We start from the raw sequence: 21707 nt of genomic DNA on the forward strand, positions 1-21707 counted from the left end.
CCCTAACCCTAACCCTAACCCTAACCCTAACCCTAACCCTAACCCTAACCCTAACCCTAACCCTAACCCTAACCCTAACCCTAACCCTAACCCTAACCCTAACCCTAACCCTAAGTCCCACCACCCTATATAAAATATTTCGTCTCCGACGGGCCAGCTCCGCAAACCGACGGGTTGTCGTCGTCGTTATTATCGTCTCCAACGGGCCAGCTTCGCAAACCAACGGGTTGTCGTCGTTATCATTATCGCCTCTAACGGGTTAGCTTCGCAAAACCAACGGGTTTTACTACTTTATAAAAACTATTCTATTTCCGACGGGCCAGCTTCGTAAACTAACGGGTTATCGTTGTCGTTATTATTAATTGTCTCCGACGGACCAGCTTCGCAAAACCGACGGGTCCCACCACCCTATATAAAATATTTCGTCTCCGACGGGCCAGCTCCGCAAACCGACGGGTTGTCGTCGTCGTTATTATCGTCTCCAACGGGCCAGCTTCGCAAACCAACGGGTTGTCGTCGTTATTATCCTTTCCGACGGGCCAGCTCCGCAAATTGCAGGGCCCCACCACCCTATAAAACTACCCTAAGTAGGGCGGGGCCGCGACCGGCCAATCCGGCCGCGCTGTCCTACGTGAAGCCGTCCTACGGGAACGGGCCCGTGCGCGACGCGAACCCTACGCCAACCGGGCGGAATAGGGCCTAGGGAGTCACCGGGCTCTCCTCCTTCATTTAGAGCAACACTCCTCTCATCACCACGCATCTCCGTCTTCCTACCGTATACAGGACCTTGCGCTCGAATCGCATCGTGAACCTGTACACAGCTCTCCTGCCGAGGTAGCCTAGGTAAAGTTACAACTACCTTCGCCTTTTACATAAGCTTTATCCAATAGACTTTAAGCTTAATGGAGCCTTCGCCAAAATAATTTCATGTACCACACAAACTCATAAACTTCGGTAGGGAACTGTCGTAGCCCTCAATCCGCTTTTTACGCAATTGGCACCACGATCACCACGCCTTTTCTATCCTATTTAATACTCTACTCGCAATACCCACTGCGTTTTACATTGTTAAGAGGTAAGTTAGTTCTTATAGTTCGTTTCTATCGCCACTACCACCACGGCCAGGACCACCACGGCCAGGACCACCACGGCCAGGACCACCACGGCCACCTTAACATTTATATATCACCACACTTAGGTACCTGGATTGTAGGAATGTAATGCTGACCGAGTTTTAGATGTATTATTCAGTTTCGCAACTTTAGCCGACGTTTATTCTCTATTTATAGCTAGGACCACCACCACTAGGACCACCACGGCTAATATTAACGAGCTTACAGCCCGAGTCCGTGGAACAGACAACTCCGGACAGAATAACACCACTTATGTTTATTTAAGAATTAAATTAACACAATTAAGACCACCATAACATACTTAAACTACTATATAGCTACCCTATAGCTACACTAAAGCGATTAAGACCACCACGGCTAGGGCTATTAATCCGCTCCTTACGCAATTGGCACCACGATCACCACGCCTTTTCTGTCCTATTTAATACTCCACTCGCAATACCCATTGCGTTTTATATTATTGAGAGGTAAGTTAGTTCTCATGGTTCGTTTCCACCACCAGGACTACCACTACCAGGACCACTATAAAATACTAGAGCTACCCTGTAGCTACCCTGTAGCTACCCTGGAGCAACTAAAACAACCACGGCCAAGGCCACTACGGCCAAGGCCACCACGGCCAGGACCACCACGGCCAGGACTACAAAAAGGTCAACATCCACGAGCTTACAACACGAGTCCGCGGAACAGACAACTCCGGACAGAATGACACCACTCATATTTGTCTAAGAATTAAATTAACACAATTAGGACCACTATAAAATACTAAAGCTACTTTGTAGCTACCCTGTAGCTACCCTAGAGCAACTAAAACCACCACGGCCAAGACTACCACCACCAGGACCACCACCACCACGATCACCACGCCCTTTCTATCCCATTCGATACTCCACTCGTAACACCCACTGCGTTTTACATTATTGAGAGGTAAGTTAGTTCTTATAGTTCGTTTTTATCGCCACTTCTTCCCATTACCACTAATGCCCGTCTATCTACTATCCACCTTAACATCCACATATCACCACACTTAGGTACCTGGATTACAAGAATGCAATGCTAACCGAGTTTTAGATATATTATTTAGTTTCGTAACTTTAGCCGACGTTTATTCTCCATTTACAGCCAGGACCACCACGGCCAGGACCACCACGGCCAGGACCACCACGGCCAGGGCCACCAAGGCCAGGACCACCAGCACCAGGACTACAAAAAGGCCAACATTAACGAGCTTACAGCCCGAGTCCGTGGAACAGACAACTCCGGACAGAATGACACCACTCATGTTTGTCTAAGAATTAAATTAACACAATTAAGACCACCATAAAAAACTAAAGCTACCCTGTAATTACCCTGTAACTACCCTGTAACTACTTTGAAATCTCCCGCACGCCGCACTACCCTTCTTTTACCGGTAAAGAGAACAAGAGTTACTCGAGTCACGAACGTCGAACGGAGCAACTCCTTTAATGTTCGCTTCCCTCATGGGATATTTGGACATAGTCGAGCTTTTTATATAGCTACCTTAAAATAATTAGGGCCACCACGGCTAAGACTACCACGGCCAGGACTACCACGACTAGGACCACCACGACCAGGACCACCACGACCAGGACCACCACGGCCAACATTAACGAGCTTACAGCCCGAGTCCGTGGAACAGACAACTCCGGACAGAATGACACCACTCATGTTTGTCTAAGAATTAAATTAACACAATTAAGACCACCATAAAAAACTAAAGCTACCCTGTAATTACCCTGTAACTACCCTGTAACTACTTTGAAATCTCCCGCACGCCGCACTACCCTTCTTTTACCGGTAAAGAGAACAAGAGTTACTCGAGTCACGAACGTCGAACGGAGCAACTCCTTTAATGCTCGCTTCCCTCATAGGATATCTAGACATAGTCGAGCTTCTTATATAGTTACCCTAAAATAATTAGGGCCACCACGGCCAAAACCACCACGGCCAGGACTACCACGACTAGGACTACCACGACTAAGACCACCACCACCAGGACCACCACCACCAAGACCACCACCACCAGGACCACCACCACCAGGACCACCACGGCCGAGACCACCACGGCCAACATCAACGAGCTTACAGCCCGAGTCCGTGGAACAGACAACTCCGGACAGAATGACACCACTCATGTTTATCTAAAAATGAAATTAACACAATTAGGACCACCATAAAATATTAAAGCTACCTTGTAGCTACCCTTTAGTTACCCTGTAGCTACCCTAGAGCAACTAAAACCACCACCACCAGGACCACCAGGACTAACACCACCAGGACCACCAGGACCAGGACCACCAGGACCAGGACCACCATCACCACCAGGACCAGGACCGCAAAAAGGCCAACATCAACAACATGAAAGCCGTAGATTTCACTCTCGACAACGAGTTAACAAAGTCGATACGAGAAGAATACATCGAACCGGGCTAAGATAAAAAAGAAACTCAACTAGAACCATTAAGAATAAGACCACCATAAAAGATTTAAGCTACCCTGTAGCTACCCTGTACCTACCCTGGAACAACCAGGACCACCACGGCCAGGACCACCGCGCCGTTTTAAACCCAAAGGCCGACTCAAACCCGTATTCCAAGATCCATCGTTAGAAAGGATATCGCCCTCGAGCGAACGTTAAACGGAGCAACGGCATAAAAATCGTAGATTTTATATAACTAGGACTACTAGGACCAGGACTACTATAAAATATCAGAGCTACCCTATAGCTACCCTAGAGCTACCTTGGAACAATTAGGACCACCACCACCAGGACCACCACCACCAGGACCACCACGGCCGAGACCACGACGGCTAACATCAACGAGCTTATAGCCCGAGTCCGTGGAACAGACAACTCCGGACAGAATGACACCACTTATGTTTATCTAAGAATTAAATTAACACAATTAGGACCACCATAAAATACTAAAGCTACCTTATAGCTACCCTGTAGCTACCCTGTACCTACCTTGGAGCTACCCTGTACCTACCCTGGAACAACCAGGACCAGGACCACCAGGACCACCAGGACCACCACGGCTAGGACCAGGATTAAGACCGCAAAAAAGCTAACATCAACGACATAAAAGCTCTAGATTTCGCTCTCAACAACGAGTACACAAGGTTAATACGAAAGCAATTCATCGAACCGGGCTAAGAAAAAAAATAAAACTCGAAAAATAAAGGCTAAAAAACACGACAATATAATCGCTCGCCACGTCGCGAAAGCGTTCGTAGCAACTACCCCGTCTACCCGCCGCGTTCGGCAAAGCCACCCGGTATACGCTTCGTCGCTCGCGTCTATATCGAACGCTTCTCGTACCAGCCTCTGTAGCGACTGGCTCGTCCCGACGAGCATCGCTACCGGGAGCACCGTGTCGATCCACGGACACCCGCCCCCGGCCACCCCTTCGCCCTCCGCTCCTGTACACCACGCCTGCGGTAGCCCACAGCGGTAACAGCAGCTATACTCGCCGAATCGCAGCTTCTCTCGCCACGCGCTATACGCGGCCGCCGGGATCGTACGGCACGACGTAAATGCGTGCGAGATTTTTTTTTAAGCTCGGCCGGCCGTCCTCGTTGTTGCCACTTTATAAAACAGACCGGGCATTTCCCTCCCCGTACCTCGTCTAGCCAACGTTGTAATACCCGGTCGGCCTCGTACTTCTGCCGGTACCACCGCTGGAGCCGGCCCTCACTTAGACTTAGGCCCGGGCCCTGACCCGGACCCTGTCCTTGACGTTCGCAACGGTCGCACGCGTCTCCTCGAACCCCCGCGCAGTCTAGGCCCTGCCCGTCGAGAAACGTCCCCAGCCCTACCCGCCGGCAGTCAACGCTCTGTACGAACCACGTCATCGCCTGCCGGTTGAGCTGCTCGACGTCGCTGCTCTGCGGGGCTTGCCACGCCGCCCGCCCGTCCCAAACGACGACCGAATCGACCGTCTCGCCCTCCCGCCGCCCGCCCCGGCCCGTTTGCTGCGCGAAGTCGACTAGCCCGTACGGTAGCCCCGCGTGTACCACCGCCACGATCCCCTGGACGTCGACCCCCGTCCCTAGCCCTGTCGTAGCCGCGATCCAGTGGTTGTCGGCCTTCCTTTGTATCCACGCCTCGAGCCGCGCCTGCCGCGTTGCCTCGTCCACGCCGCTGTGGTAAAACGCGCAGCCGACCTTGTCCGCTAACGCCTCACACGCTTGCTGGGTTCGGCAGTATATCACCCCCTTTTCGTCGTCCCGCCAGCGGCGCTGTAGCCGGATCACGGTACGTACTACCTCGTCCTCGACCGCCGTCGGGCCCGGCGTAACCGTCGTAACGCGGTATCGGATGTTCCGCTTCGTCGTCGGCGCCCGTACGATCGCGGCCTCCTCAGCTAGCATCGCCTGCCGGAACGCGCGTTCGAGCCGCACCGGCAGCGTCGCCGTGAGCAGCACCACGGGGCAGTCGAACCGGTGGAGCTCCCGGAGCTCTTCGAGCCGCGGCCGGTACGCGGCGTCCATCAGCACGGTATGGCACTCGTCGACGAAAATACGCCGAAGCAGCCGCCTCGCGCGTAAGCTGTCCGCGTACGCGAGAAACTCGCTGCTCGTCGCGACGTCGGCGCTTACGACGACGAGCCGCGCGACCCGGGCTTGTTCGTCGCGCCCTTCGACCTCGGCCGGCTGCCAATGTAAGCAGTCTAGCCCGGCGTCCGTTGCGCGCCGCACGAGGTCGTTAATCAGCGCGGTAAACGGGACGACGACGAGACTTACCCCCGCGTGCATAGCGGGTACCGCCGGCAACAAAAATAGTACGCTCTTGCCCGCACCGGTAGGGAGCACAACGATTAACACGGCGTTTCCTTTTAGCGCTAGCACCCGACGAGCCGCGTCTTCCTGCTCCGCCGACCGCCAACGCGCCCCGTTGCCTAGTAGCGTTTTAAGCGCGCCGTCGGCTTTTTGTTGCCGCCGTTCGGCCGCGGGGTCGGGCGTAGGTTCGGACCGCTTCGCCGCCGGCGTCGTGGCCGTAATAGGATCTTCGTCCGCTTGCTCGTGCGTGCTGCGACGTCGCTTTTTCGGGGCTTCCTCGCCGTGGCCGCCGTGAGAATCGACGCCGTTCTTGCCGTGAAAATCGACGCCGTTATTGCCGTGTTCGAGGTAGCGGTGCCAGAGCCGGCTGATTTCGCGGAAGTTCGCTACCATCTGCGGCTGGAGCTGGTTCGGGAACCGGACGTCGACGGCGTAGTGCTGCCGCGCTACCGCGCTGCCGTGCGTGGCCTGCAGATCCCATACCGATTCGAACCGCGCCCCTTTGCGTGCCTCCCCCGTGGCCGCGTCCTCGACCGTCGCCCCGTCGCCGCCCCGGTCGTCGTCGCCGGCGAGATCGACCTCGAGCTGCCGCACGACGAGCCCGCGGACCGTCCGCCCCAGCTCGATCGCCACGTGCCGGTAATCGGCCACCGACAGCTCGACCCCCACGTGCTGGCCCGTCACGCGCACGAGCTGCTTGCTGAGCTCGGCCGTCTGCCACGCCCCCACCCGCCCGTCCCTCCAGAGTAGCGGGGCGAGCGCCGGCGCCGCCCCCTGCACGCCGGGTTGCGTCTCCACGAACCGCTCGAACGGGAGCAGCCAGACGACGTACGCGACCATCATCTTGCCGAGGCGCGCCGGCAGAAACCGCGCCACCTTCCGGCCGATGCCCCGGATCGCCTTGTTCTTATCGCGGTCCGTCACGAGCATAACTTCCCCGTCGAGTACGAAGACGTTCCGGAGCAGCTGCTGCGTATCGCCGTGCCGCAGCGTCATGATCTCCGGGCCGCGGCCGGGCTGTCCGCCCCAAACGTGCGTGTTCACGAGGTGGGCGCGCCGGAAGGCCTGGAGCCGGCCGAGCCACTCCCGTACCGGTCCGTTCCGCCACCGCCGTCGCTTGCCGTCCCACAACGCCGCGCGCGCGAGCTCGGCCAGCCGCGCGTGGCCCGGCCGCAGCCAGCGGTTCGCCTCGTGCGTCGCAAACGACCGGCCGGCCCCTTCGAACATCACGGTATCGACGACGCGTGCGAGATCCAGCGAGGCCGCCAGCGCGCCCCAGCCGCCGAAGCAAAGCTCGCCCAACAGCGCCTCGGCCTCGTCGACGACGGCGCACGCCCCCTGCCGGAACGCCCCGAGCCGGATCCGCTGGCCGAAGTAGTACAAGATCTCCTTCTCCGGCCCCGTTTCCCACCGCACCGCCGACGTCCCGCCCTCCTGCCGGCGGAACCCTTTCCCGTACGCCATCCAGCGCACGATCGTGCTGACCGGCGTGTGCGAGCCGTCCGCGAGCCACGCCCGGTGCTCCTGCTTAAAGTGCTCGACGGCGTCGACGTCAACCGCCTCGGCGTCGTCCGGCTGGCCTTCGAACGCCGCCTCGAGCAGCAACACCCGCCCGCACCAGAGCAGCCCCGCGAGCTGGTTCGTGTAGTTCTTCGCCGCCCGCCACGCCCGCCGCTCGACGTCGATCCCGAGTACGGCGGCGAAGTGCAGCAGCGGGCTCTCGAAAATCCGGCCCCCGAGTTTCTGCTGAAGCGAGTAAACGCAGAACTGGAAAACGGCGCGGCCCAACAGCCCCCGCGCGTCCCGGCCTTCGCCGTCGGCGGCGTCGTCTTCCTCCTCCTTCTCCTCTTCCTCCTCGAGCGCGTCGACGACGTCGGCCAACGCGTCCCACTGCCGGTCCGCGAATCGGACCCCCCGCTGCGCCTCCGCCTCTTGGCGCCCGAGCCCGTGCGCCCGCACGCAGTAGCAGAGATAACGCTGCCAGTACCCCCGGTACCGGGTCATCGTGTCGGCGTGTTCCTTCGCGCGGAACGGCCGGCCCGCCGGCTTGCTCGGGTCGATGCTCTCGAGCCAGCGAAGCGTCTCGTGCGGGACCCACGCCACCCGCTCGAGCGACCGCGCCACCTCGCCGTCGAACGCGCCCGCGAGCCGCGCCAGCCGCGCCTGCTCCGCCCGCGCGCCGCGGTCGCGTAGTTTCGCCCGAACCGCCCGCGAAACCGGGCCAGCGCTCGCCTCGTACAGCGCCACGAGGTCCTTCCCGGCTAGGTGCCGCGCCCAGCCCATCTCGCGCACCCAGACCGAGTCGCCGTCGAGTCCCGCGGGCGCTTCGGCGACACGGCGTTGCGCCGCTTCCTCGGCGGCTAGCTGCGTGCTGTACGCCGCGAGCATTTGCTCCCAGCCGTCGCCCGGTTCGCCGCTGCCTTCGCCGTCCTGTTTCTCTTCGTCGTCGTCGTCGTTATCGTCGTCGTCGTCGTCGTCGTCGGCGGCGACAATCCAATACCGCGCGTGCCGCCCCGGCGTATACGACTGCAGCGTGACCCGCGTCCAGCCGGGACTCGTACGCCCGTCCGCCGCGTCGGCGTGCGGCGCCTTTCGGGCGTGGTGCCGCATGTTGTTGTAGTTTACCGTCCGGTACGCGCACCCATCCCGCGCGCACGCGTAGCCGGCGAGCCGCGCGAGCCCTTCGACCGCCGCGCCCCCGTCCGCTGGGAGCGCGACCGTCGCGGGATCGCGCGCGCCGCCCTCGACCGACCCGCATCGCGCCAGCACCCGCTGGAGCCGCGCGCCCGTGAACCGGTGCCGGTTGCGGAAGTGCGCCGCCGCCGCGCCCACGCCCACGCCGCACAAGAGGCAGAGCACGACCCCTCGGGGCCGGTCGAAGGCGACCGCCGCCTGCGCGCCGTCGTCGTCGTCGTCGTCGTCGTCGTCGTTACTGTTGTCTCCATTCGGGGTCGCCATGTCGTTTTTTTCTTTTTTTTTTTTTCTGGCTTTGTTCTTGTTGTCGTTGTTTTGTTTTTGTTTTTTGTTTTTTTTTTCTTTCCCAATGAACCAAGCCGAAGAAAAAGAACCACACCAGCTCGACCACGCCGCCCCAACCCCAACCCCACGTGGGCCCCCCCGGGGGCGTGCGCGCGCGCCAATCGACGCGCGCCGTCCTACGTGAAGCCGTCCTACGGGAACGGGCCCGTGCGCGACGCTTACCCTACGCCAAATGGGCATACGTTCACGAAGAACGGCCGGTGGAATAGGGCCTAGGTAGCCTAGGTAAAGTTACAACTACCTTCGCCTTTTACATAAGCTTTATCCAATAGACTTTAAGCTTAATGGAGCCTTCGCCAAAATAATTTCATGTACCACACAAACTCATAAACTTCGGTAGGGAACTGTCGTAGCCCTCAATCCGCTTTTTACGCAATTGGCACCACGATCACCACGCCTTTTCTATCCTATTTAATACTCTACTCGCAATACCCACTGCGTTTTACATTGTTAAGAGGTAAGTTAGTTCTTATAGTTCGTTTCTATCGCCACTACCACCACGGCCAGGACCACCACGGCCACCTTAACATTTATATATCACCACACTTAGGTACCTGGATTGTAGGAATGTAATGCTGACCGAGTTTTAGATGTATTATTCAGTTTCGCAACTTTAGCCGACGTTTATTCTCTATTTATAGCTAGGACCACCACCACTAGGACCACCACGGCTAATATTAACGAGCTTACAGCCCGAGTCCGTGGAACAGACAACTCCGGACAGAATAACACCACTTATGTTTATTTAAGAATTAAATTAACACAATTAAGACCACCATAACATACTTAAACTACTATATAGCTACCCTATAGCTACACTAAAGCGATTAAGACCACCACGGCTAGGGCTATTAATCCGCTCCTTACGCAATTGGCACCACGATCACCACGCCTTTTCTGTCCTATTTAATACTCCACTCGCAATACCCATTGCGTTTTATATTATTGAGAGGTAAGTTAGTTCTCATGGTTCGTTTCCACCACCAGGACTACCACTACCAGGACCACTATAAAATACTAGAGCTACCCTGTAGCTACCCTGTAGCTACCCTGGAGCAACTAAAACAACCACGGCCAAGGCCACTACGGCCAAGGCCACCACGGCCAGGACCACCACGGCCAGGACTACAAAAAGGTCAACATCCACGAGCTTACAACACGAGTCCGCGGAACAGACAACTCCGGACAGAATGACACCACTCATATTTGTCTAAGAATTAAATTAACACAATTAGGACCACTATAAAATACTAAAGCTACTTTGTAGCTACCCTGTAGCTACCCTAGAGCAACTAAAACCACCACGGCCAAGACTACCACCACCAGGACCACCACCACCACGATCACCACGCCCTTTCTATCCCATTCGATACTCCACTCGTAACACCCACTGCGTTTTACATTATTGAGAGGTAAGTTAGTTCTTATAGTTCGTTTTTATCGCCACTTCTTCCCATTACCACTAATGCCCGTCTATCTACTATCCACCTTAACATCCACATATCACCACACTTAGGTACCTGGATTACAAGAATGCAATGCTAACCGAGTTTTAGATATATTATTTAGTTTCGTAACTTTAGCCGACGTTTATTCTCCATTTACAGCCAGGACCACCACGGCCAGGACCACCACGGCCAGGACCACCACGGCCAGGGCCACCAAGGCCAGGACCACCAGCACCAGGACTACAAAAGGCCAACATTAACGAGCTTACAGCCCGAGTCCGTGGAACAGACAACTCCGGACAGAATGACACCACTCATGTTTGTCTAAAAATTAAATTAACACAATTAAGACCACCATAAAAAACTAAAGCTACCCTGTAATTACCCTGTAACTACCCTGTAACTACTTTGAAATCTCCCGCACGCCGCACTACCCTTCTTTTACCGGTAAAGAGAACAAGAGTTACTCGAGTCACGAACGTCGAACGGAGCAACTCCTTTAATGTTCGCTTCCCTCATGGGATATTTGGACATAGTCGAGCTTTTTATATAGCTACCTTAAAATAATTAGGGCCACCACGGCTAAGACTACCACGGCCAGGACTACCACGACTAGGACCACCACGACCAGGACCACCACGACCAGGACCACCACGGCCAACATTAACGAGCTTACAGCCCGAGTCCGTGGAACAGACAACTCCGGACAGAATGACACCACTCATGTTTGTCTAAGAATTAAATTAACACAATTAAGACCACCATAAAAAACTAAAGCTACCCTGTAATTACCCTGTAACTACCCTGTAACTACTTTGAAATCTCCCGCACGCCGCACTACCCTTCTTTTACCGGTAAAGAGAACAAGAGTTACTCGAGTCACGAACGTCGAACGGAGCAACTCCTTTAATGCTCGCTTCCCTCATAGGATATCTAGACATAGTCGAGCTTCTTATATAGTTACCCTAAAATAATTAGGGCCACCACGGCCAAAACCACCACGGCCAGGACTACCACGACTAGGACTACCACGACTAAGACCACCACCACCAGGACCACCACCACCAGGACCACCACGGCCGAGACCACCACGGCCAACATCAACGAGCTTACAGCCCGAGTCCGTGGAACAGACAACTCCGGACAGAATGACACCACTCATGTTTATCTAAAAATGAAATTAACACAATTAGGACCACCATAAAATATTAAAGCTACCTTGTAGCTACCCTTTAGTTACCCTGTAGCTACCCTAGAGCAACTAAAACCACCACCACCAGGACCACCAGGACTAACACCACCAGGACCACCAGGACCAGGACCACCAGGACCAGGACCACCATCACCACCAGGACCAGGACCGCAAAAAGGCCAACATCAACAACATGAAAGCCGTAGATTTCACTCTCGACAACGAGTTAACAAAGTCGATACGAGAAGAATACATCGAACCGGGCTAAGATAAAAAAGAAACTCAACTAGAACCATTAAGAATAAGACCACCATAAAAGATTTAAGCTACCCTGTAGCTACCCTGTACCTACCCTGGAACAACCAGGACCACCACGGCCAGGACCACCGCGCCGTTTTAAACCCAAAGGCCGACTCAAACCCGTATTCCAAGATCCATCGTTAGAAAGGATATCGCCCTCGAGCGAACGTTAAACGGAGCAACGGCATAAAAATCGTAGATTTTATATAACTAGGACTACTAGGACCAGGACTACTATAAAATATCAGAGCTACCCTATAGCTACCCTAGAGCTACCTTGGAACAATTAGGACCACCACCACCAGGACCACCACCACCAGGACCACCACGGCCGAGACCACGACGGCTAACATCAACGAGCTTATAGCCCGAGTCCGTGGAACAGACAACTCCGGACAGAATGACACCACTTATGTTTATCTAAGAATTAAATTAACACAATTAGGACCACCATAAAATACTAAAGCTACCTTATAGCTACCCTGTAGCTACCCTGTACCTACCTTGGAGCTACCCTGTACCTACCCTGGAACAACCAGGACCAGGACCACCAGGACCACCAGGACCACCACGGCTAGGACCAGGATTAAGACCGCAAAAAGCTAACATCAACGACATAAAAGCTCTAGATTTCGCTCTCAACAACGAGTACACAAGGTTAATACGAAAGCAATTCATCGAACCGGGCTAAGAAAAAAAAATAAAACTCGAAAAATAAAGGCTAAAAACACGACAATATAATCGCTCGCCACGTCGCGAAAGCGTTCGTAGCAACTACCCCGTCTACCCGCCGCGTTCGGCAAAGCCACCCGGTATACGCTTCGTCGCTCGCGTCTATATCGAACGCTTCTCGTACCAGCCTCTGTAGCGACTGGCTCGTCCCGACGAGCATCGCTACCGGGAGCACCGTGTCGATCCACGGACACCCGCCCCCGGCCACCCCTTCGCCCTCCGCTCCTGTACACCACGCCTGCGGTAGCCCACAGCGGTAACAGCAGCTATACTCGCCGAATCGCAGCTTCTCTCGCCACGCGCTATACGCGGCCGCCGGGATCGTACGGCACGACGTAAATGCGTGCGAGATTTTTTTTAAGCTCGGCCGGCCGTCCTCGTTGTTGCCACTTTATAAAACAGACCGGGCATTTCCCTCCCCGTACCTCGTCTAGCCAACGTTGTAATACCCGGTCGGCCTCGTACTTCTGCCGGTACCACCGCTGGAGCCGGCCCTCACTTAGACTTAGGCCCGGGCCCTGACCCGGACCCTGTCCTTGACGTTCGCAACGGTCGCACGCGTCTCCTCGAACCCCCGCGCAGTCTAGGCCCTGCCCGTCGAGAAACGTCCCCAGCCCTACCCGCCGGCAGTCAACGCTCTGTACGAACCACGTCATCGCCTGCCGGTTGAGCTGCTCGACGTCGCTGCTCTGCGGGGCTTGCCACGCCGCCCGCCCGTCCCAAACGACGACCGAATCGACCGTCTCGCCCTCCCGCCGCCCGCCCCGGCCCGTTTGCTGCGCGAAGTCGACTAGCCCGTACGGTAGCCCCGCGTGTACCACCGCCACGATCCCCTGGACGTCGACCCCCGTCCCTAGCCCTGTCGTAGCCGCGATCCAGTGGTTGTCGGCCTTCCTTTGTATCCACGCCTCGAGCCGCGCCTGCCGCGTTGCCTCGTCCACGCCGCTGTGGTAAAACGCGCAGCCGACCTTGTCCGCTAACGCCTCACACGCTTGCTGGGTTCGGCAGTATATCACCCCCTTTTCGTCGTCCCGCCAGCGGCGCTGTAGCCGGATCACGGTACGTACTACCTCGTCCTCGACCGCCGTCGGGCCCGGCGTAACCGTCGTAACGCGGTATCGGATGTTCCGCTTCGTCGTCGGCGCCCGTACGATCGCGGCCTCCTCAGCTAGCATCGCCTGCCGGAACGCGCGTTCGAGCCGCACCGGCAGCGTCGCCGTGAGCAGCACCACGGGGCAGTCGAACCGGTGGAGCTCCCGGAGCTCTTCGAGCCGCGGCCGGTACGCGGCGTCCATCAGCACGGTATGGCACTCGTCGACGAAAATACGCCGAAGCAGCCGCCTCGCGCGTAAGCTGTCCGCGTACGCGAGAAACTCGCTGCTCGTCGCGACGTCGGCGCTTACGACGACGAGCCGCGCGACCCGGGCTTGTTCGTCGCGCCCTTCGACCTCGGCCGGCTGCCAATGTAAGCAGTCTAGCCCGGCGTCCGTTGCGCGCCGCACGAGGTCGTTAATCAGCGCGGTAAACGGGACGACGACGAGACTTACCCCCGCGTGCATAGCGGGTACCGCCGGCAACAAAAATAGTACGCTCTTGCCCGCACCGGTAGGGAGCACAACGATTAACACGGCGTTTCCTTTTAGCGCTAGCACCCGACGAGCCGCGTCTTCCTGCTCCGCCGACCGCCAACGCGCCCCGTTGCCTAGTAGCGTTTTAAGCGCGCCGTCGGCTTTTTGTTGCCGCCGTTCGGCCGCGGGGTCGGGCGTAGGTTCGGACCGCTTCGCCGCCGGCGTCGTGGCCGTAATAGGATCTTCGTCCGCTTGCTCGTGCGTGCTGCGACGTCGCTTTTTCGGGGCTTCCTCGCCGTGGCCGCCGTGAGAATCGACGCCGTTCTTGCCGTGAAAATCGACGCCGTTATTGCCGTGTTCGAGGTAGCGGTGCCAGAGCCGGCTGATTTCGCGGAAGTTCGCTACCATCTGCGGCTGGAGCTGGTTCGGGAACCGGACGTCGACGGCGTAGTGCTGCCGCGCTACCGCGCTGCCGTGCGTGGCCTGCAGATCCCATACCGATTCGAACCGCGCCCCTTTGCGTGCCTCCCCCGTGGCCGCGTCCTCGACCGTCGCCCCGTCGCCGCCCCGGTCGTCGTCGCCGGCGAGATCGACCTCGAGCTGCCGCACGACGAGCCCGCGGACCGTCCGCCCCAGCTCGATCGCCACGTGCCGGTAATCGGCCACCGACAGCTCGACCCCCACGTGCTGGCCCGTCACGCGCACGAGCTGCTTGCTGAGCTCGGCCGTCTGCCACGCCCCCACCCGCCCGTCCCTCCAGAGTAGCGGGGCGAGCGCCGGCGCCGCCCCCTGCACGCCGGGTTGCGTCTCCACGAACCGCTCGAACGGGAGCAGCCAGACGACGTACGCGACCATCATCTTGCCGAGGCGCGCCGGCAGAAACCGCGCCACCTTCCGGCCGATGCCCCGGATCGCCTTGTTCTTATCGCGGTCCGTCACGAGCATAACTTCCCCGTCGAGTACGAAGACGTTCCGGAGCAGCTGCTGCGTATCGCCGTGCCGCAGCGTCATGATCTCCGGGCCGCGGCCGGGCTGTCCGCCCCAAACGTGCGTGTTCACGAGGTGGGCGCGCCGGAAGGCCTGGAGCCGGCCGAGCCACTCCCGTACCGGTCCGTTCCGCCACCGCCGTCGCTTGCCGTCCCACAACGCCGCGCGCGCGCGAGCTCGGCCAGCCGCGCGTGGCCCGGCCGCAGCCAGCGGTTCGCCTCGTGCGTCGCAAACGACCGGCCGGCCCCTTCGAACATCACGGTATCGACGACGCGTGCGAGATCCAGCGAGGCCGCCAGCGCGCCCCAGCCGCCGAAGCAAAGCTCGCCCAACAGCGCCTCGGCCTCGTCGACGACGGCGCACGCCCCCTGCCGGAACGCCCCGAGCCGGATCCGCTGGCCGAAGTAGTACAAGATCTCCTTCTCCGGCCCCGTTTCCCACCGCACCGCCGACGTCCCGCCCTCCTGCCGGCGGAACCCTTTCCCGTACGCCATCCAGCGCACGATCGTGCTGACCGGCGTGTGCGAGCCGTCCGCGAGCCACGCCCGGTGCTCCTGCTTAAAGTGCTCGACGGCGTCGACGTCAACCGCCTCGGCGTCGTCCGGCTGGCCTTCGAACGCCGCCTCGAGCAGCAACACCCGCCCGCACCAGAGCAGCCCCGCGAGCTGGTTCGTGTAGTTCTTCGCCGCCCGCCACGCCCGCCGCTCGACGTCGATCCCGAGTACGGCGGCGAAGTGCAGCAGCGGGCTCTCGAAAATCCGGCCCCCGAGTTTCTGCTGAAGCGAGTAAACGCAGAACTGGAAAACGGCGCGGCCCAACAGCCCCCGCGCGTCCCGGCCTTCGCCGTCGGCGGCGTCGTCTTCCTCCTCCTTCTCCTCTTCCTCCTCGAGCGCGTCGACGACGTCGGCCAACGCGTCCCACTGCCGGTCCGCGAATCGGACCCCCGCTGCGCCTCCGCCTCTTGGCGCCCGAGCCCGTGCGCCCGCACGCAGTAGCAGAGATAACGCTGCCAGTACCCCCGGTACCGGGTCATCGTGTCGGCGTGTTCCTTCGCGCGGAACGGCCGGCCCGCCGGCTTGCTCGGGTCGATGCTCTCGAGCCAGCGAAGCGTCTCGTGCGGGACCCACGCCACCCGCTCGAGCGACCGCGCCACCTCGCCGTCGAACGCGCCCGCGAGCCGCGCCAGCCGCGCCTGCTCCGCCCGCGCGCCGCGGTCGCGTAGTTTCGCCCGAACCGCCCGCGAAACCGGGCCAGCGCTCGCCTCGTACAGCGCCACGAGGTCCTTCCCGGCTAGGTGCCGCGCCCAGCCCATCTCGCGCACCCAGACCGAGTCGCCGTCGAGTCCCGCGGGCGCTTCGGCGACACGGCGTTGCGCCGCTTCCTCGGCGGCTAGCTGCGTGCTGTACGCCGCGAGCATTTGCTCCCAGCCGTCGCCCGGTTCGCCGCTGCCTTCGCCGTCCTGTTTCTCTTCGTCGTCGTCGTCGTTATCGTCGTCGTCGTCGTCGTCGTCGGCGGCGACAATCCAATACCGCGCGTGCCGCCCCGGCGTATACGACTGCAGCGTGACCCGCGTCCAGCCGGGACTCGTACGCCCGTCCGCCGCGTCGGCGTGCGGCGCCTTTCGGGCGTGGTGCCGCATGTTGTTGTAGTTTACCGTCCGGTACGCGCACCCATCCCGCGCGCACGCGTAGCCGGCGAGCCGCGCGAGCCCTTCGACCGCCGCGCCCCCGTCCGCTGGGAGCGCGACCGTCGCGGGATCGCGCGCGCCGCCCTCGACCGACCCGCATCGCGCCAGCACCCGCTGGAGCCGCGCGCCCGTGAACCGGTGCCGGTTGCGGAAGTGCGCCGCCGCCGCGCCCACGCCCACGCCGCACAAGAGGCAGAGCACGACCCCTCGGGGCCGGTCGAAGGCGACCGCCGCCTGCGCGCCGTCGTCGTCGTCGTCGTCGTCGTCGTCGTTACTGTTGTCTCCATTCGGGGTCGCCATGTCGTTTTTTTTTTTTTTTTTTTTTTCTGGCTTTGTTCTTGTTGTCGTTGTTTTGTTTTTGTTTTTTGTTTTTTTTTTCTTTCCCAATGAACCAAGCCGAAGAAAAAGAACCACACCAGCTCGACCACGCCGCCCCAACCCCAACCCCACGTGGGCCCCCCCGGGGCGTGCGCGCGCGCCAATCGACGCGCGCCGTCCTACGTGAAGCCGTCCTACGGGAACGGGCCCGTGCGCGACGCTTACCCTACGCCAAATGGGCATACGTTCACGAAGAACGGCCGGTGGAATAGGGCCTAGGGCCTAGGGGTTAAAAACTTTCGAGCGGCGTAAAAGTTTAGCCCGCCTAAAACCGCGGACTTAATATAAAATAAACGGCCGAAACTTTAATATTATTCGCTATCCTTTAATAATAAAAACGGCTTAAACGTTAACGAGGGTAAATTACCCCCGTTAAAATAAATAACCGGCGACGATAATAAGCGCGGCTTCGATCGTATAAACTTTTAAAGCCGAAACGTGAACGGGTCGTTACCGCCGAAATAAACGCCGGCGCTTTTAAATAAACTATTTATACTGTAATTTCTCAACGCGATTAAAACTCGGTATATTAATAACGTAACCGAGATTTAACGGCGGAATAATGCGCGGCGGTTAACGGCCCGAAAAAAGCCGTAAACCCGTTAAAAATAGCCGCTTAAAAACGAGTTATAATTATATTACGCTATTAAAAAATACGGCTATAATTAAACTAATTTCGAAAAGTTATTATACGGTATATTATAAATATCGCGGTTTTAGTAAATAATTCGAAATAAAACGCGAAACGAAAAGTTTAAATAAATTTTAAATAATAATTATATACCGCCGAGCTTTAACGACGTAATTTTATTAAACGCGTAAAAAGAAATACTGCGAAATAAAAAAAATCTAAATAAACGCGAGGGCGCGAAAGCTTAAAATACGAATCTATTCCCCGTAAATAGCCTTTTATAGCGGCTATATTATAATATATCTTTAAGCCTTATTTTTAATATTATTTAACGAAAGCGATATATTAACTACGAAAAAAGCCGAACGAACCCGCGGCTACCTCGTTTTAAAATACGTAGTATATTATTTTATTTAATATATCTCGATAATTACTATCTTTATAAAAGACTTAAATATAATTAAAATAAAATATATATCGTAGCGTTAAGCCCACGTTATAACAGCGAATAAAAAACCTCCCCCTCGATTAATTACTAATAGCTATAACGTAATTATATTTACTAGAGTTATATTTACTTAATCGGTTAAAGTATTTTCTTATAGCTATCTACGATTAAAAATACGAAACGTGGTTTATTTAACAGGGTCGGTTAATAAAGTTAATAGGGTTAATAAGGTTAAAAAGGTTACGAAAGTTTAACGAAAAATAGGGTTTATTTATACGTGTATAAAAATATAACATTTAAAGCTTTTATAAAGGAAAGTGTAATATTTAAAGCTTTTATAAAAAAGAAGTGGGGCATAAAAGGTTTTATACGGTAAAATAAGCCTTTATATAGCTATTTAATAGGGGTAAGCCCGTGCCCGCTAATAGCCACGTTAATCCCCTATTAAATACGCACGACGAGATTCTAACGGGCTTTAAAAAAAGAATTCGTATACGTCGAAACGGTTAAAAATTATAAAAATAAATAGAATTAAAAGGACCGGTGTCATAAGTATCTAGGCAGAGTTTAAATATACTAGAAGCAAATGTGGCGGCGTCGCAGCCGTTAAAAAATAGGAAATAGGGTATAGAAACGACCATAGAATTTTAACCAAGTCCATCACCAAACCACCAAAAACAACGCCAAATGCGACATAGATCCCGCGCGACGCGACGGTGGGTCCGCCGAGCGCGGCCGACGGGCTGCGCGCCGAGATCGGCGACGCGAGCTGGGCCGTTATTTCGGAGCGCATGGCGGCCGACGACGTGCTGTAGGTCACGGAGGAGGAGATCGTGCTTGCGCTCGCGGTGTCGCGGGAACTCGGGTTCGAGGGGTCGGTTGAGCCCAGTTCGGCCGTGCCGCTCGCGGCGCTGTTGTTCGACAAGGGCTTCCATGAGCGTATTTCGCGGGACGATAAGACGTGTCTGAATGTTGGCATCATTATCACTGGGGGAAATATCGGCGAGGGTTCACGAGTGTAAAGAGGAGTAGTTTAAATATCGCTAGCAGTCGCGTAGACATTCTAGTTTTAAGTAGCTTTATGTTGTTTCGCAATTTAACCCCTTAGCTATTTGTTATTGTTTATCCAAATTGCGCTTTCGTCCTTCATGTATATCAAGAATTGAAAATCTCGCGTTCCATCGTATCAGTCGGTCCCACGCCCACTGGCATTCGGGCATTCTGTCGTAGAAAACTATGCCCTCAAACGATGCTCACAGCCCAGTCGCCCGAAGCATTCCCCTACGACAACAACTGCACATACTCATCGAACTTGCTCGTCTTGGCCACCGCCATGTCGAGCGCCAGCGCGCCCCGGGCGCTGTGGTACGAGATGCGCGACGCGTTGTTGGCCGGCTCCGCGGGCAGCGTCACCGAGAGCGCGTAGGCCAAATCCGCCGGCGCCGTGGCGGCCGGGTCGAGGCTCTCGGTGTTCGTGCCGCGCTGCGAGGTCGCGGTCCACTGGCTGCACCCGCGGCACAGCGCCGTCAGGGTCCAGTGCGTGCTGTTGGCCTCGGAGGCCCTTGAGGCCGGTGTACGTCGCGCCCGCGTAGGGGCCGGGCATGGAGTGGTACCTGGGCTCGACGTTAGCTTCTTTGGTTCCTCGTAGCTGCACCCAAGTGCAGCGAATGGAAGTCCTTTTTGATGGTGATATGCTCAAGCCGAATCGAACTGCAATCAAGATAGACCTACGGAGCCCACCGAGAAGAGGCGACAGTTTTATCGTTGTTGGCCCAGCCGACGGTCAGGGGGTTCAACGTCATCCGCCCTCCCCAGGCCACGCCGGCCCAGCCCACAGACTGGGGCGCCGCGATCTGGAGGAGGATGTCGAAGGGGGCCGCGGCGACGTCGGGGATGGCGACGCGGTAGGCCACGCCGTAGCTGGCCACGACCATCTGGTCGTAGCACACGCTGGTGGCGGGGTCGCAGTACCGGGTCGCCATGACGCTGCTGGCAGCGGACGCCAGGAGAGCGGTCAGAAAGAGTCTCATAGTGATGTAGTTGAATCGATTCGAGGGCTGGTGGTGCTATGGAGCTTGAGGTAGTCTGGATGGCCAGAAGCAAAAGGAAAGAGAAAAGGATTCCCGCAAACTCTCGCGGGTACGCTCGACTGATGGCCATCCCTAGTCATACCTTCTCCAATGGGCGCAAATCACGCCCTTGCTTCCAGATGGCCCAACGGCGTCATGTACATAACCCTTTTGGATGGCTCTGTCCTACACCACTACTCCTTACCGATGTATAGTGAGCAGAATGTATGGCTGTCACGTTACGCATTTGGCTCAGTAATGTACCAATTAATTTCCCATCCGCTAATTACTGAGCAATCATCCACGGGTACAATTAGACTTATGTCACATATCAGATCTGCCAGCGCTTCTGTATATGAGGGTTAGTTGGGGGCGGCTTGGCCTTACTTGGCGGGTGTCGCTACGTCGCCGGCCTTGGCCCCCTTTTCCAATATCCTCGGCTGAATGATGCAGGTTCCGGAATGTCACGATGGAGCTCTATGAGCTCAGATGAATCCTTTAGTCTGGCGAGGCAAATATAAGCTTTCCTGTTTGGACCAGGATGGGAAATGGATTATTAGAACAACCAAGACATGATACCATTACCTAGGTCGACGAGGCATTACGCTACAATCTACAGGATGACTACCTTGCTGGTAAATACAAGAAAAGGCTACCAATCATGGCCATGGCCAAGTTTGGCCGAGTCTTCCCAACTCGAGATGTTGTCGAACTACGCTACTGCGTCTCGAGAGTCCGCAGCTGATGTCGATGTGCCCATGTCTTCAGACGGTGCATACCTCGGACTCGGCAAGGTGAAGTTGTTGGGGGTAGTATACGTGAGGCAGTCAGTAAATCAATCATTGGTAAATGTCCAGGCTTTTGATTATCCCTGGCATCATGAGCTAAGCTTGAGTCTTGAACTATTCAGCATCTGATGCTGTGCCATAGCAGTCGGACTCACAAGATTTGGCCCCATACAGGCTTGCAGAGCTATGTGGCATCTGGGGAATGGCATGAACCAGCAAGTGATGTCGTGGTCTATCCAGCTTTGGTGGTTGGTCTTCTCCTATGGCAGCAGAGTACTGATTACACACGAGATCCTCCACCGCCATGATGGCGGAACAGCGGTGTTGGTTCTATTCTTGATGGGCGAAAGGGGAGCCGTGGGCAGGGTAGCATCGCATGCATGAGAGCGGGATTCACTCGGGGATGCGATTGGTTTGTCAGTGGCCCGAATAGTGGGATGAAACGGATCCCTTGGAAGGGCACGTTTCGCCCTTGCCACCGCCGGTGAAGAGGGATCCCTTGCC

The 21707-nt window shown here is 56.5% G+C and overlaps 6 protein-coding genes across 6 annotated transcripts; all 6 read right to left on the reverse strand.

The window, feature by feature from the left end:
• Window positions 1-2642: 2642 nt before the first annotated feature.
• On the reverse strand, window positions 2643-3289 carry PG986_008579 (uncharacterized protein; the record flags this gene model as incomplete). Its single annotated transcript, XM_066844801.1, has 2 exons — window positions 2643-2828; window positions 3062-3289. The coding sequence occupies 2 exons, from the start codon at window positions 3287-3289 to the stop codon at window positions 2643-2645; spliced, it is 414 nt and encodes a 137-aa protein (XP_066697199.1).
• Window positions 3290-3374: 85 nt separating this feature from the next.
• Window positions 3375-8894, reverse strand: PG986_008580 (uncharacterized protein; the record flags this gene model as incomplete). The annotated part of the gene is made up of 3 exons (XM_066844802.1): window positions 3375-3533; window positions 4477-4590; window positions 4779-8894. The coding sequence occupies 3 exons, from the start codon at window positions 8892-8894 to the stop codon at window positions 3375-3377; spliced, it is 4389 nt and encodes a 1462-aa protein (XP_066697200.1).
• Window positions 8895-10968: 2074 nt separating this feature from the next.
• Window positions 10969-11585, reverse strand: PG986_008581 (uncharacterized protein; the record flags this gene model as incomplete). Its single annotated transcript, XM_066844803.1, has 2 exons — window positions 10969-11154; window positions 11388-11585. The coding sequence occupies 2 exons, from the start codon at window positions 11583-11585 to the stop codon at window positions 10969-10971; spliced, it is 384 nt and encodes a 127-aa protein (XP_066697201.1).
• Window positions 11586-12949: 1364 nt separating this feature from the next.
• Window positions 12950-15226, reverse strand: PG986_008582 (uncharacterized protein; the record flags this gene model as incomplete). Its single annotated transcript, XM_066844804.1, has 1 exon — window positions 12950-15226. The coding sequence occupies one exon, from the start codon at window positions 15224-15226 to the stop codon at window positions 12950-12952; it is 2277 nt and encodes a 758-aa protein (XP_066697202.1).
• Window positions 15227-15270: 44 nt separating this feature from the next.
• On the reverse strand, window positions 15271-17189 carry PG986_008583 (uncharacterized protein; the record flags this gene model as incomplete). The annotated part of the gene is made up of 2 exons (XM_066844805.1): window positions 15271-16162; window positions 16219-17189. 2 exons carry the CDS (start codon window positions 17187-17189, stop codon window positions 15271-15273), a joined length of 1863 nt encoding a protein of 620 aa, XP_066697203.1.
• Window positions 17190-19627: 2438 nt separating this feature from the next.
• On the reverse strand, window positions 19628-20376 carry PG986_008584 (uncharacterized protein; the record flags this gene model as incomplete). Its single annotated transcript, XM_066844806.1, has 2 exons — window positions 19628-19964; window positions 20078-20376. The coding sequence occupies 2 exons, from the start codon at window positions 20374-20376 to the stop codon at window positions 19628-19630; spliced, it is 636 nt and encodes a 211-aa protein (XP_066697204.1).
• Window positions 20377-21707: the final 1331 nt, after the last annotated feature.

This window comes from Apiospora aurea, assembly GCF_038362705.1.
Source record: "Apiospora aurea strain CBS 24483 chromosome Unknown utg000006l_segment0_segment0, whole genome shotgun sequence".
NCBI classification, from domain to species: domain Eukaryota; kingdom Fungi; phylum Ascomycota; class Sordariomycetes; order Amphisphaeriales; family Apiosporaceae; genus Apiospora; species Apiospora aurea.